Here is a 13,811-nt window from a genome sequence, read left to right as displayed (position 1 = left end):
AACCAGGGAACTTATCCCCACCTTTTTTTTTATTTACTAGTAAACCCGCTTTTTTTATAAACTTAGTTATAATACTAAGGCATGTCTTAGTAAATGCCTTTTAGGCGGCGGCAAACATGTTTTTTTAAGTAATTATTATATTAAATAAGTTATAAAGCTACTTAACACGGCCGCGGGTTTATAATTAAGCAAGAGTTAATATTTAAGTAAATACTTAGCTATTTACTAGGTAGTATTATAACTACTTTATAGCATGGTTATTATTTTCTTTTTTTTTTTTATTTTTATATATTTTTTTTTTTTATAGCACAGGCGGCGGCAGTAATATTTTTAATATTAGTTTTTAGGTTATTATAATTAATTACTAGCTTTATAAACTATTAATTAGAATACTTATTATAATAATTATAATATTTACTTTTTAAGGTATAATAATAGTTAGCACAGGCGCTAGATAATAACCTGTTAATAATAATATAACTTATAAATAATTTATTTTCTCCCATGCACTAAACACAGGGCGTAAAAAGGTGCTTTTTAATAATTTATACTATAATTACCTTTATATTACTAGGTAATATAAAGGTGGCCTTTAGGCGCTTAACCTATAACTTTAGCTTTTATACTAATAATATCTTAGCTAGTACTTACTAATAATAATTACCTATAGCCTTAATATAATTTATAATATACTACGCGGCTAGCGCGCCGGGCAATAGTTTTATAATAAAGTATAAAAATATAATAAATAATATAATTATAAATTATTTTTTATAATAATATATTAAAAAAATAATATAATTAAGTTTAATCCTAGGAAGTAGCCATATTAGTATATAGCTTAGTATTATAAAATTAAGTTTTAGGTATTATAAAAATAAATAAGATAATAACTATTTATTACTTATTAAAAGTAAAATATAACTTAAATAATAATAAAATAAGGCTATAGTATTTAATTAACAGGCTATAAACTATAATAACACGCTTTAAATAAGGCTTTTAAAATTATTAAGTAGTTAATTTTATTAGTTTAAAGTTAAACAAGAGGTGTTAATAAATTAAAATAATATTAATACTTTATTAAATACTTGCCTTTAAATACTAAATCTTTGCCTATAGTTTATACAAGCTATTTTTAATAATATTTATAGTTAACTATACTTAATAAATTATAGTAAATTTAAATTTTTTTATTACTAGGGTCTAGCCCTAGGAAAAACAAACTAAAAAAAATTACTTACTTATTATTATTATTATATTTAATACTTTTAAAACTAGCTTTATTAGTAAGGTTATTTATTATAAGGGCTATAACACGGGCTATAACAGCTAGCCTAGCTATAATAATATTAAAGTTTATTATTATTATAATTATAAGGTAATACAGGCGGTAGGTAAATTAAATAGCATGCATGGGCAGGGCGGCGGTATTTACTTTTTTTTTTTTTTTNTTTTTTTTTTTTTTTATTTTATTATTATTATTATTATTATTATTACCTAGCATAGAAGCTAAATATATTAACTAATATATTTATAAGTAAATAAGGGCTATAATTTATATTTATTAATATATTATATATTAAAACTATTTTAATAGTAATTTATATAATTATTACTAAAGTAACTTAATATAATAATATACTTTATAAATAGCCCGTGGCCTTAGGTATAATACCTATAAATTATATTACTTTTAATAAGTATACTAATATACTACCTAATAATAGCTTCCTAGTTAACAAAACAAGCCGTAATCTTTTTTATTATATTAGCTTTATTAATAAGCTTATAAAGCGCAAGCTTGCGTTATAAATAATATAGCTACTTATAAAATTTATTTAAAACTACTAATTTATAGCCTAAATAATTTATTATGTTAGTAATATAGGCCGCCAGCGGCTAGGTTAATAAAAAAGTAGGTAAGTAAATAAAAAAGATAGTATTATTATTACCTTTAGTATTAGCTATTATAATAAAAGAAATTTAAAAAATTAGGGGTTTATAAATTATAGGTTTATATAAGCAGGCTATATACTACTTATATAATTTATTTTTTTATTATTTTTTAAATATATTTATTAAATTTGCTATTATTGCGGCTATTAAAAAAAGTATTATTATTTAAAACAGGCCGTTAATAAAAGTGTTAAATATTAAATAAGCTATTAATAGTAGTATTTTTAGTATTTCAGGCGGGATAAACTTTGTTCCGGCCTCGCGCATTACTCCTGGCATTAAAGCCTGCGCCCTAGAAATGACGGGACCTACGTATAACCTAGGCGGTAGGCAATCTTTGTACTTAGCTACCTTGATATTGTCAAGATCCTAGGAATATCATCATCTTTCACCTCATGAAAAGCTCAGCCCTTCACACATCCGCAACGCCAACATTCACCACCTCGCAATGCGGCTCGCTGAGCGGGTTCACGAACCTAGATTACCTTACCATCGACCAGCTCTATCTCGGCGACGCCCCTGACCTCCCTTCCTCACTCACTTCCCTAGCCATTCAAAACTGCGCGGCCCCTATCGTGCACTCGCTGCTTTATATAGCTGATCTAGCCCTATCTGGCCATGTCCCCAGACTCAAGAGCGTGTTTCTACATGCTGATTGTGTTCACCCTGGCGGTATGCTTGATTTACCGCGGCGAGGGGCGACCGATATTCTTTTCAACGAAGCGTGTCGGAAACTGCGGGCGTGCTTCAACGGGACGGTGATCGACTTGCGCCTTGAGATTGATCTATTGGATATTACAGTCGCTGGGTATGCTGCTGCGTTTGAAGTCGACCGGTCTGGTGCTTTTGGGCCGTTTGTTTATGTCTTGTGAGTAAGTCTGGGGCTGTTGAAAATATAAGAAGACTTACCGGCAGGGGTACCATTTTACTCTTCGTCTGGCTCTATTGGAAGCTCTTTCTCAATGTGAAGTTGAGAGGGAAGTTATGCCTCAATGAACCACACTAAAAGATTGTGTCGGTTGACGCGTCGATAATGAACTTAGAACGAACTGAAAGAGACGGAAAATATGCATCTGCGGGTCCTAGATGCGTACCATTTTGAAGGCATTAACTCCTGATCATATATCTTCTCTGAAACAGCTAGCAGTCTCGGAGTTTTATACTCTGGAGGCAGAGGAGATGTATCAACACGCGCAGGCTATGAGAAAGGACTTGGCCTGACTACCCAAAACACATCTTCATCTTTTCGAAAGACGGAACTGTCTAAAACCACGTCTTATTCCCAAACCTCGACACAAACGCACCCCCGTCCCCATTCTCAACAGACGCCTTGTGCACAAGCCCAAGCACACCGGCAACAGACTCACGCGGCAAAATCGTCCCCTTAAAGTGCGGCGCAAACTTCGCAAAGCCCGCGCCCATAGCAGCCATCGCAGCCTTATCTTCCTCCGCGACCTCCTGCGTAATCCGCTCCGTCGAAACATACCCCGGGCACACGCCCATGAAGAGGATTCCCTCGCCCTTGTACAGAGCGTTGTACTTTGCGATCGCGACGTTCAGGGCGCCCTTGCTGATAGCGTAGGGAGCAGCGACGGCGATTCCGGCGCTGTTGATTAGGTCGAGGTCGGACATGCCGCTTGTGATGGCGATGGCTTTTTTGGGGCCGTCTGTGACGGCTTGGAGGAGGGGGAGGAAGGCCTCGATTGTTTTTATTACGCCGAGGGTGTTGATCGATATCGAGGTGAGGATGTCGGACTCTAGGGTGGAGAAATTGTCGTGGCTGGTGGGCTGTTAGTGTGATATGACGGGGTAGGGTTGAATGGGGCGTAGCGTACAAATCGCCGAGAGTCTTCCACTCGCTAACCTCCGAGACATAGGCCGCGTTGTTGATGAGGTAGTTCAGTGTTCCGCCCGTGATGGTCTTGACGGTTTCCGCCGCTGCCTGTACAATATCCAGTCAGGCTTTCTCTCGGCTGCAATGATCGGAGCTGATGGGCTGATTAGACGTACCTTTAGCGAAGCAAGGTCGGTATACTGCGCTTCGACGAAGTGCACCGATGCGAGGCCCTGGGCTCGGGCCTTCGCTTCTGCGGCGGCTTTGTCGCGGACGAGGCCGATGACGGTGTTGGCTGGGTCTGCGGCGAGCTGGCGGATGAACTCGAACTGGAGGGTTCAACGGTTAGATTCAACGGTTAGGTTATGCATGGGGAGGAGATGCAGAGATAAGGGATGGAATGGTAGGGTAAATGGTAGGGTAGGGTAGGGTAGGTATACTCCAAGGCCACGGCTGGCGCCGGTAACAACGTAGGAAGGCATTTCTGGTAGATGGTTGACTGGCTTGATGCGTCTTATGATGGGCTTCGGGTAGAATATTCTTCAAGATTGAGAATTAATCGCGGTGCACCTGGACAGAGCGATAATTGTCAAGAGCACCGGGGTGATGCGTGGTATTTATGTGTTTCAAGGGCATTGCGATGCCATACCTAGGTAGTTATCTTGACGCGATTTCAAAGCGGAACCAAGGATTTCCAAGCGGAACCAAGGATATCAAAGCAGGTTCCATGATTCAAAAGCAGACCCAATACATTTGGTGAGGGCTTATTGGCTCATTCAACCCATTCCGCCAGACTCATTCATCGGTGAACCGGTGTTCCTGGTTGCGTTGGTTGCTGTAGCTCGGGACCCCGGGTGCCGTACCTGCCTTAGGGCTAAATACAGATCAAAGGGAAACAACGATCGCCCTGTATTTATATAAAAGCCTCGGCCACAATGCTCGAAACGATCTATTCTCGCGCTCTACTGCTCAGCTCCTGAATATTCAAGTTCAACTCTCCTCCTTCACTCCCCTCATCCGACCCCTCGATACCCCCAAGCACAACCGGACTCTTTAACAGCGTCACCAACATATTCAACACGGCTAATTCCATCTTCAGCTTGATGCTGTACATCAACCCCGTATAGCCATCTATAGCCACTCCGTGATGCGAGAAGAACATTACCACATATGGTATATCGATAAGCACAACAGCAATGTGCACAATAATAAGGTATACCATAACACCCCTGCCCTTTTCCCCCTTGACCTGGACGATTGGTCTGAGATAACGATACGCCTGCACCGCATAGACCCCACTGATAATAACCTCACGGGCCATAGTGTTCACAACGACAACCCCTTGGACGCACCGCCAGACTTTCCTCGCAAGACGAACATCGGAAAACCCACCGCTATAACCGATGTATGGGACGATTAACTGTGGCGGGACAATGACTGTTGAGGAAATGATGATCATGATCAAGATACCGCGCAGGATCCGCCGGCTATGCAAGACTAGATGCAGACGCGAGTAGAGTAACACTATATGTGATGTTCCAAGGACCGGCCACGCAAAGAAATAGATATACCTTCCCACCGAAACAAAGAGCCTGGAATCGGGAAGTAACAGCGAGGAACCAAGGATAAAGATCGCCAGCGCGAGCGTCGAGATCACGATCGAGGCGAAATAGAGCCCTTGGCGGCGCTCGAAGGTGTGGTAGATTGTCAGGCACAGCTCGACGACATTGTACGCCGCGATTCCGAGGAGAATGGAGTTTGCGAGCGTGTAGACTTGGAAGGGGTCCATTGTATCCTGTTTTGCGTGGTCTGGTCGAGGTGGTGGGTAATCGTTCTGCTGGGATGGACGGGGCCAAGCTCAATTAATGTATGAGCCAGGAACGCGGACCTATTTCTGTGTCCGCAGCGGTTCGTGCGATTGAAGTCCCGCTGAGAGAAGGGCCAACAAAGAAAATCTACAGGGTGTCACAAAAGGATCGCGCAGGATCCTTGTCGTCCGGCTTATTGGGCCACGGGACTTGACCCGTGGGCATACGATAGCAAGGATTTTGGTCCTTGGTCTGGTTTCTGCGATCTGAAAGCCATGCAATTGCATAGATCCCTGCTTAGGCTAATGCCGGATGTTGGGAAGGGTCGAGCTCCGGAGAGTTGGGTGGGTCGCCTGCGAGCACGAGTTAGGGCTTCGAGTTCATAGGCAACAACGCTGACCGCAGTAGCCGGAATATACGCAGACGAACCATCCCATACAGGAAGTGTAGTACGCTTCCTAATAATAGGCACTTCCTTATCGCGATTAAAGTTCAATGTCCCATGGATGTCTTGAACAAGCTACGTCTCTTGACTACGGGTCTAGAAGCTTGAATCACGGCCCTAACGGCGAGAACCTAGAACCGCTTGCTGCTTGTGTCGGAAACCAACTGAGCTAATCATTGTGCCACCAATAATACACGCTAAATATACATCAGACCAACCGCCCCAATACATCGATCTATGGTCCCGACCTGTTCGTCACGCCGCTGGCCGCAAGCCCCAAGTTCAGACTCACCCCGCCCCCCTCCAGCTCCAGCTCGCCATCTGACCCCGACCGCGAGCCAAGAATAATCGGACTCTTAAGCAAACAAACAAGCGAATTGAGCACCGCAACCTCCATCTTCAGCTTGATGCTGAACATCAGTGCATTATACCCATTCGCCGCCCGGCGCAAAGCAGGTTGAGAAAACTGTACCGCAATCCCGATATCCAGCGCAATTGCACATGCCTGGACAAGCATCAAGTGCATCAAGACGCGCCGCCCGGTCTTCCCTTTCATTTGCGCGATCGGGTGAAAGCTGCAGTATGCCTGGACGATGTAGATGCCACAGATAAAGAACTCGCGCGCCATAGCTCCGAATACAACAACGAACTCGGTGGTCAGTTCAAGATCATAATACCGCTTGGAGTAGAATGTCGACACGTAGAGCGACATTGTCGTGATGTGCAAGGGGCCGAGCGCAGCCGAGGTCGCGATTATCATTACCAGAATCCAGCGGAGGAGGCGCCGGCTATACAGCACGAGATGCAGCCGCGAGTACAGGACCAGGATGTGTGCCGTTAAGAGGGTTGCATATGAGACCACGTGCACGTAGCCGGCCGCAGATAGGACGTTCGGTTCATCCGAGAAGTGCATCATGAATAAGCTGGCAATGTAGCCGGTCAGACTGACGAGCGAGACTGTGATGCTGCCGAAATAGAGCCCCTGGTGGCGCTCGAAGGTTTGGAAGACGGCCAACAGCACCTCGAGGACGTGGAAGGAGGCGATGCCCAGGAGGATCGGGTTGACGATGTCATCACTTGCTGGCAGTACGGGCAACTCTCCCGGGTCGGACATGTGGGTGCATTGTTGACAGGAGCGATCTCAAGGTCAAAGCTCCTTCTGAGTTTTCAGTTTGGACCAGGGCCCTGCGAGTATTAAGGGCCAGACAGGGGACTCGGACCGCGCAGGCATATTTAGCGTTGATCCTGCGACCTGATGAGTCGAGGGCTGCGGCATCGTGAACAAAGAAAGTCTATACTGAAGGATTGTGGCTATCCGCTCTTATTGGCTGTCACACAGGCCACAGCGATAGCGATATTCCAATTTCTTGATTTGTGTCCAATTACTTTACTCCATCTTGAGTCGTGCTCTGGGCTTGACGGGGGGCTTTGGGGCTTCCAGTTACCGTTCTGTGTCACCCCAGGAGCTAGCCCTAACAACCCCGGGACAACGGCGGAGATACATACGGAGTAGGGTATCAGGGAGTACATGGATCTGCACTTGTAGACGCTAGTCGACGATCTGATCGAGGCTTCTTCGGGTACTTTTGTAGAGATTTGTAAGGTTTGTTCGGAGATCGCCGAGATGGCCGATAGCTGTCACGCACCAAACAGGAACCTGATATTCAGGGGCAAATGTGACTGTGCCAGACGTCAACTTTGCTTTCTCGGCACGTTCTCCTGCCCGCAAGCTCAAACCTGACCTATCGTAGTGTAGTGTGTGCCGATGACCCCTGCTTGCTGGTGAGCTGCGGGCACGGGGTAGTCAGAGCCCTCGAACCGCACCCTGCACGCTTTGAACAACCTTCCCAGGCCTCAGACCCTCCACGGTCTCGACACCCTGAAACACTACGAGTGACGGCACGGCATTTGACACCCCCCGGCTCCTGGGAAGTGCACTAGAGCACCGACTCCGAGCTATACCTGAAACGCGAAGGAATGCATCTAGGCGCAACTCTAACTTACCTTGTTTTTGTGCTACGCTTGGCCGAAACCTGAAGCATGCTGTCCAATACCTCGATTTGGAACCTTGGAATGAGCATGCGCCTCAACAAAATCGGAGATCAGGAACTTGCCTTTCCGCTGCCAGTTCAGACACATCCGGACGCCCGTAGATCTGGCGTTGGCGTGGCGGCGGCGGCGGCGAATGACGATCTGCGCTTGAGTTTGAGCGTTGGTGCTGTGCCGCCGGTGAGCTCCGGTTCGAGGCTCGCTTTAAGGTTGTCTCAACCTGCGCTTAGCTGATGGGGTTCAAGAGAGGGGTTCGTCCGAACTCTGTGGGTGCGGAAGGTGCGGCTTGTTGTTTCGATCTACGGAGTATGCTAGCTGTTGAGGTTGATATATTTTTGATCTTGGTCATCGGTCTAGCTATTCACGGTGATCTACTAGTTGGCCAATCATCTTAATCCTTACTCTGGAATAGCACCTGGAGATATCGAGGCTCAGAGCATTGCTGAGCGGATCACGGAAGGAATGGTACAGGATCTCTTGAGTGCTGAGAGATTTGTGATGTGGTTTCAATGCACGGATTTATTGAACTGAGTACTGGGGATCTTTGTAGGGCCCTAATACGTCCTTGGGGTCTGTCGGCCTCTCAGCCTCTAATAAGCATTTTGACGACGGGTCGACTTGGCGTCTCGTACGGGGATTCTAGACATATGGCCGGCTACACCCAAGCAGCAACGAGACCTAGATATAGAAAGACAAAATATCTGTGTAGACACGAACATACCGTGTCACTGAGAGGTTAGGACAGAAGAGCAATGTGGTTTGAAAGACTCGAATACATTTGAAGGTGCATTCCGTTCTATTAGCAGCATGATCAGATATATATTATTACCATCAGAAACCACTAATCCTTAATATTGCTGGATGCTTTGATATAGTCTCGGTCAAGATCATGGTTGCCCGGCTCAGACTAGATACCTCGACTAGTTATTGTATAGATACTTACAACTCCACTCCTCCAGCTCCGACCTGGGATGTCTCAATTAGGAAGGAGGCCTGGGCGACTGGCGTCACATGACCGAGACCCTTTCAGCACCCCGCTCACTCTTCTTCTCCTCAACCTCTCTCCCCCTCAACATCATCGACCAGCTTCCTTCGAGGATCACTCTCAGCCTCATCTCGTCAGAAGTCAGCACCCCATAGAGTCAGCACTGCAGTAATGGCCACGTTGCGAGTACGAGAATACCCAATGTCGCCTAACCGCCAAGGCGCCGAGGCGGCCACTGAGTCACGGTCGCCGCATCTAAACTGTTTTGGCTGATGACGCGGCTGCCTATGTTCAACGTGTCATATATCAGAGGTTACGGCCGTCTCGCGGACTGAGAGTCAGCACCGCACTATACATGGCCGGCAGCGATGGATGGATCGTCAAGTACTCCAAAGCCTGGACCGGCGGCTCCGCCTGGCGCAGAAGTCATTGAAATGCAGGAGCCTGCAGAGAAGACTGAATCAAATAAGGAGGAAAACAACAAATCAGAGAGCGAAGAGAGCCCGAAGCCTCCATTCTTCGCCAGTTACATTGTATGCTCCGACTGGGCTTTATTCTAGCTTTGTTCATTGTTCAGTACCGACAAATTTCTAGAGAATCCTCTCCTACGGCACCGGCAATTATGGCTGGCTTCTTATGATACTCGGCCTTGGATGCGCGATGGGGTCCGGGATAGTACGTTCCTGTGGCTATGTCCTTGCCAGGTCCTGATAAGTGCAGGCCCTCCCTCTGATGAACATCATCTTTGGCAACCTCGTCGGCGACTTCAACGAGTACTTCATTCCAGACTCTGGCGTAACGGAGTCTCAGTTCAAATCCACTGTCAGCAAGAATAGGTAGGCTAAACATCCTCATCCATTACCGGTTCTCACTGACGAAGTAGTTTGTATCTCGTCTACCTCTTCATTGGCAAGTTTGTGTTGACGTACATCTACATGCTCTCCTTCCGCATGGTCAGCCTGAAGGCATCCTCGTCTCTACGGCTATCATATATGTCCTCGCTGTTCAGTCAGCCAGTCAGCAAGCTAGACGCCATCTCCATCGGAAGCGTCACGAATACCATAACGGCGCTCTCGAACACCATGCAGCAGAGCGTCTCGGACCGTCTAGCGATGCTCTTCCAGTCGATCGCTCTGCTGATCGCGGCATATGCAATAGCATTTCGTTACTCCTGGGCACTGACGCTTGTCGTCTCCTCGGCAATCCTATTTGTGGTTTTAGCGTTCGGAGTGACCGTTCCAATTCTCGTCTCGGGACAAAGAGGCGTGGATCTCGCGGATGAGAAACACGCCTCGATCGCAAGCGAAGTCTTCGGGTCCATCCGGACTGTGTTCTCTCTTGGTGCGGAAGGCCCATTATCTCGAAAATACAGCGAGTGGGTCGAAGAGGCCCGCAAACGGGGGCGAAAAATGGCCCTCGTCACAGGTCTTCATCTTGGAATATTGTTCTTTAGCATGCACTGCAGCTATGCCTTGGCCTTTTGGTTCGGGATTAAGCTTTATCGCGAGAGGAACATTTCGAATGTTGGGACTGTGATAACGTAAATCCTGCATCCTCGCACAAACGGCCATTACTGACTGAGATACAGTGTCTTCTTCTCAGTCCTCCTGGTAGTGACTATAATGGGCGGCATTGCAGCACCAATCATGGCGATTTCCAAGGCAGTCAGTGCGTCCGCGGCGTTCTTCTCTGTCATTGACGCGGAGGGACTACATAGTGGTGGTCTAAGAGAGCCGGAGGTGTCGAGCCATTCGGATATCGTCTTTGAAAATGTGTCATTCGCCTATCCTTCTAGACCGGACGTCCCCGTGCTGAAGGGGTTCAACGCCGTTTTTCAGCGCGGGAAGACGACGGCGATTGTTGGACCGTCGGGAAGCGGCAAGAGTACGGTTGTTGGATTGCTGGAGAGGTGGTACCAGCTCGATAGTAATTCCTCGCCAGCCGAGGATGATGTAGAAAACGAGAAGGATAGCGGGTGCATCAAGGTCGACAATCACGACATTAATGACCTGGACCTCAAGTGGTGGAGGGCCCAGATCGGCCTTGTACAGCAGGAGCCCTTTGTTTTTAACGACACCGTCTACAACAACGTCGCTTTCGGTCTGATCGGGTCTCAGTGGGAGGATGCTCCAGAGGACGTGAAGAAGGGCCTCGTTGAGAAGGCGTGCAAGGAGGCTTTCGTCGATGAGTTCGTCCAACGGTTACCGTTAGTATGATATCCTAACCTGTCTTATATTTGGCAGCGGCCAAAATCCGATGTTTTGCTTACACTGTGCAGAAATACTCCACTCCTATCGGCGAAAACGGCATAACCATCAGTGGCGGACAACGACAACGGCTAACCATCGCCCGCGGTATTGTTTCCCAACCGCCAATCCTGATACTTGACGAAGCGACAAGCTCAATAGATGTCCGCGGCGAGAAGGTTGTTCAAGCAGCATTGAACCGTGTTTCGAAAGATCGCACGACGATTATGATTGCGCATCGGTTGTCGACGGTACGAAACGCCGATCGAATTATTGTGCTGAGGGATGGGCTTAATGTTGAAGAGGGAAGCCATGAAGAGCTACTGCAAAGCGACGGTGCGTATGCAGGGCTCGTAAAAGCTCAGCAACTGGGTACTTTTGATGGAGATGGCGTTGTCGACGATGCTCAGCAACACTATGACTGGGTTGTGGAAGAGGAGGAAAAGGCTGAAGACGCGCCCAAGGAATTACCCGAAAAGCAGATGGGCGGCTTCAAAAGCTTTGGTACCATATTCTACGAGCAGCGGGCATACTGGATGCTATTCCTCATCGTGCTTGTGGCCGCTGCAGGGTCAGGATGTAAGTTGTCTACCTAGATAAAGTCTTAGCTACCTAACTTCAAACAGCCGGCTTCGCCCTCCAGAGCTGGCTCTTCGCAAAGCTCATCGAGGTCTTCAATTTTACCGGCCAACGACTCGTCGACTCCGCCAACTTTTGGGCGCTGATGTTCTTCGTCCTAGCCCTAGCCGTAGGGACGTGCTACTTTACCCTGGGGTTCTGCTCCGTTCTAACCTCGCACGTACGTCTCCCGTCGCTCCATGGTATAGCCAGTACACTAACAAGTATGGATAGTTCATCGCATCATTCTATCGGAGAGACTACTTCACGAGCCTAATTCGAAAACCAATCCCCTTCTTCGACGCCTCCGACAACTCCTCCGGAACACTAACCTCAAGCCTCTCCAGCTCAACAAAACAACTTCAAGAACTCTTCGGCCCCAACGGTGTATTCCCACTAGTCTCAATGTTTGTCATCATCGGCTGCGTCGCCATCTCGTTTGCTTTCGGCTGGAAACTCGCTGCCGTTGCATTCTTCGCCGCATTGCCGTTCATCGTTCTCGCGGCGTACTTTCGAATCCAATACGAGACGCAGTTTGAGGGTATGAATGCCAAGGTCTATGCGGAGAGTTCGGCGTTCGCGGCGGAGGCGATCAAGGCGTTTCGTACAGTGTCGGCTTGTACCATGGAAGGTTTTATTCTGGAAAGGTACAAGACGTTACTTGGTGAGCAACGAGAGAAGGCGCTGAGGAAGGCGTGGTATGCGTGTGCGGTGTTTGCCTTCTCGGATAGTGTAGACTTTTGCGCGATGGCGCTGACTTTTTGGTATCCTGAATCCTTTTTATTGGAACACAGATCAAATGAGCTGACAATTGGTGCCAGGTACGGAGGCCAACTCCTCGCGTCGAGAGAATACGACATCGTCCCGTTCTTTGTTGTGTACATAGCCATTATTCAGGGCGGACAGATGGCTGGGATGATGTTCAGCTCTGGGCCGGATATCGCGCAGGCGAAAGCTTCTGCTGCGAGGATCTTCCAGGCTCGTTCAACGACATCGGAAGACTCGACACCTACTTCCCAACCTACATCCTCTGTCCAAAAAGCCGAGTCTACCCCATCCGATGCAAGCGTTGAGTTCCGCAACGTCTCTTTTCACTACCCGTCCCGCCAGACACCGGTCTTTACAGACCTCAACTTGCGCATCGCAAGCGGGCAATTCGTCGCCTTTGTAGGGGCTTCGGGCTGCGGGAAGTCGACGCTTATTTCACTTCTAGAACGGTTCTACGAGCCTGCCGAGGGTAGCATACTATTTGGGAGTGTTCCAATAAATGAGCTTGACGTCGCCACCTACCGCAGGAACCTCTCACTTGTCGCGCAAGACCCGAAGCTTTTCAACGGCAGTATACGCGAGAACCTCCTTTTAGGAATCGACGCCGACGAAAACGAGCAAGACCTGGAAGAGAAGATGATCTCAGCCTGCACATCTGCCGAGATCCACTCTTTCATCCTTTCCCTGCCCGAAGGCTACAATACACAGCTGGGCACAAACGCCTCCTCCGCAGCGTCGCTAAGCGGTGGACAGAAGCAGCGACTATGCATTGCGCGCGCTCTTCTGCGAAACCCGCGTCTTCTTCTCCTTGACGAAGCAACATCTTCCCTAGACTCGCAGAGCGAAAAGTTAGTCCAGGGCGCCATGGAGAAATTAGCGGAGAACGGAGACCTGACGATCATTGCGGTCGCACACCGACTTGCCACCATACAGAAAGCAGATGTGATTTTTGTCTTCGGGGACGATGAGAGTCGACGGGGATCGAAGGTACTTGAGAGCGGGAGTCATGGTGAGTTGTTGGCGAGGAGGGGGGTTTATTGGCAGATGGTGAGTCTAGCCTATAGGACCTGATGGCAGCTTGAGAGATAATGAATGCTGA

At 47.4% G+C, this 13,811-nt stretch overlaps 4 protein-coding genes across 4 annotated transcripts; 1 reads left to right on the top strand and 3 right to left on the bottom strand.

The window, feature by feature from the left end:
• Positions 1-3,222: 3,222 nt before the first annotated feature.
• Positions 3,223-4,275, bottom strand: DSM5745_04405 (uncharacterized protein; the record flags this gene model as incomplete). Its single annotated transcript, XM_026746421.1, has 4 exons — positions 3,223-3,739; positions 3,795-3,901; positions 3,970-4,122; positions 4,234-4,275. 4 exons carry the CDS (start codon positions 4,273-4,275, stop codon positions 3,223-3,225), a joined length of 819 nt encoding a protein of 272 aa, XP_026605417.1.
• A 467-nt stretch (positions 4,276-4,742) lies between these two features.
• DSM5745_04404 (uncharacterized protein) lies at positions 4,743-5,582 on the bottom strand (the record flags this gene model as incomplete). The annotated part of the gene is made up of 1 exon (XM_026746420.1): positions 4,743-5,582. One exon carries the CDS (start codon positions 5,580-5,582, stop codon positions 4,743-4,745), a length of 840 nt encoding a protein of 279 aa, XP_026605416.1.
• A 699-nt stretch (positions 5,583-6,281) lies between these two features.
• DSM5745_04403 (uncharacterized protein) lies at positions 6,282-7,160 on the bottom strand (the record flags this gene model as incomplete). The annotated part of the gene is made up of 1 exon (XM_026746419.1): positions 6,282-7,160. The coding sequence occupies one exon, from the start codon at positions 7,158-7,160 to the stop codon at positions 6,282-6,284; it is 879 nt and encodes a 292-aa protein (XP_026605415.1).
• A 2,288-nt stretch (positions 7,161-9,448) lies between these two features.
• DSM5745_04402 (ABC transporter ATP-binding protein) lies at positions 9,449-13,783 on the top strand (the record flags this gene model as incomplete). Its single annotated transcript, XM_026746418.1, has 8 exons — positions 9,449-9,613; positions 9,675-9,755; positions 9,801-9,916; positions 9,964-10,620; positions 10,669-11,290; positions 11,359-11,905; positions 11,953-12,125; positions 12,179-13,783. 8 exons carry the CDS (start codon positions 9,449-9,451, stop codon positions 13,781-13,783), a joined length of 3,966 nt encoding a protein of 1,321 aa, XP_026605414.1.
• Between the last annotated feature and the right edge of the window lie 28 nt (positions 13,784-13,811).

Source organism: Aspergillus mulundensis (genome assembly GCF_003369625.1).
Source record: "Aspergillus mulundensis strain DSM 5745 chromosome Unknown scaffold_3, whole genome shotgun sequence".
Classification (NCBI taxonomy): domain Eukaryota; kingdom Fungi; phylum Ascomycota; class Eurotiomycetes; order Eurotiales; family Aspergillaceae; genus Aspergillus; species Aspergillus mulundensis.
This window is presented reverse-complemented; position numbering and strand designations above follow the sequence as displayed.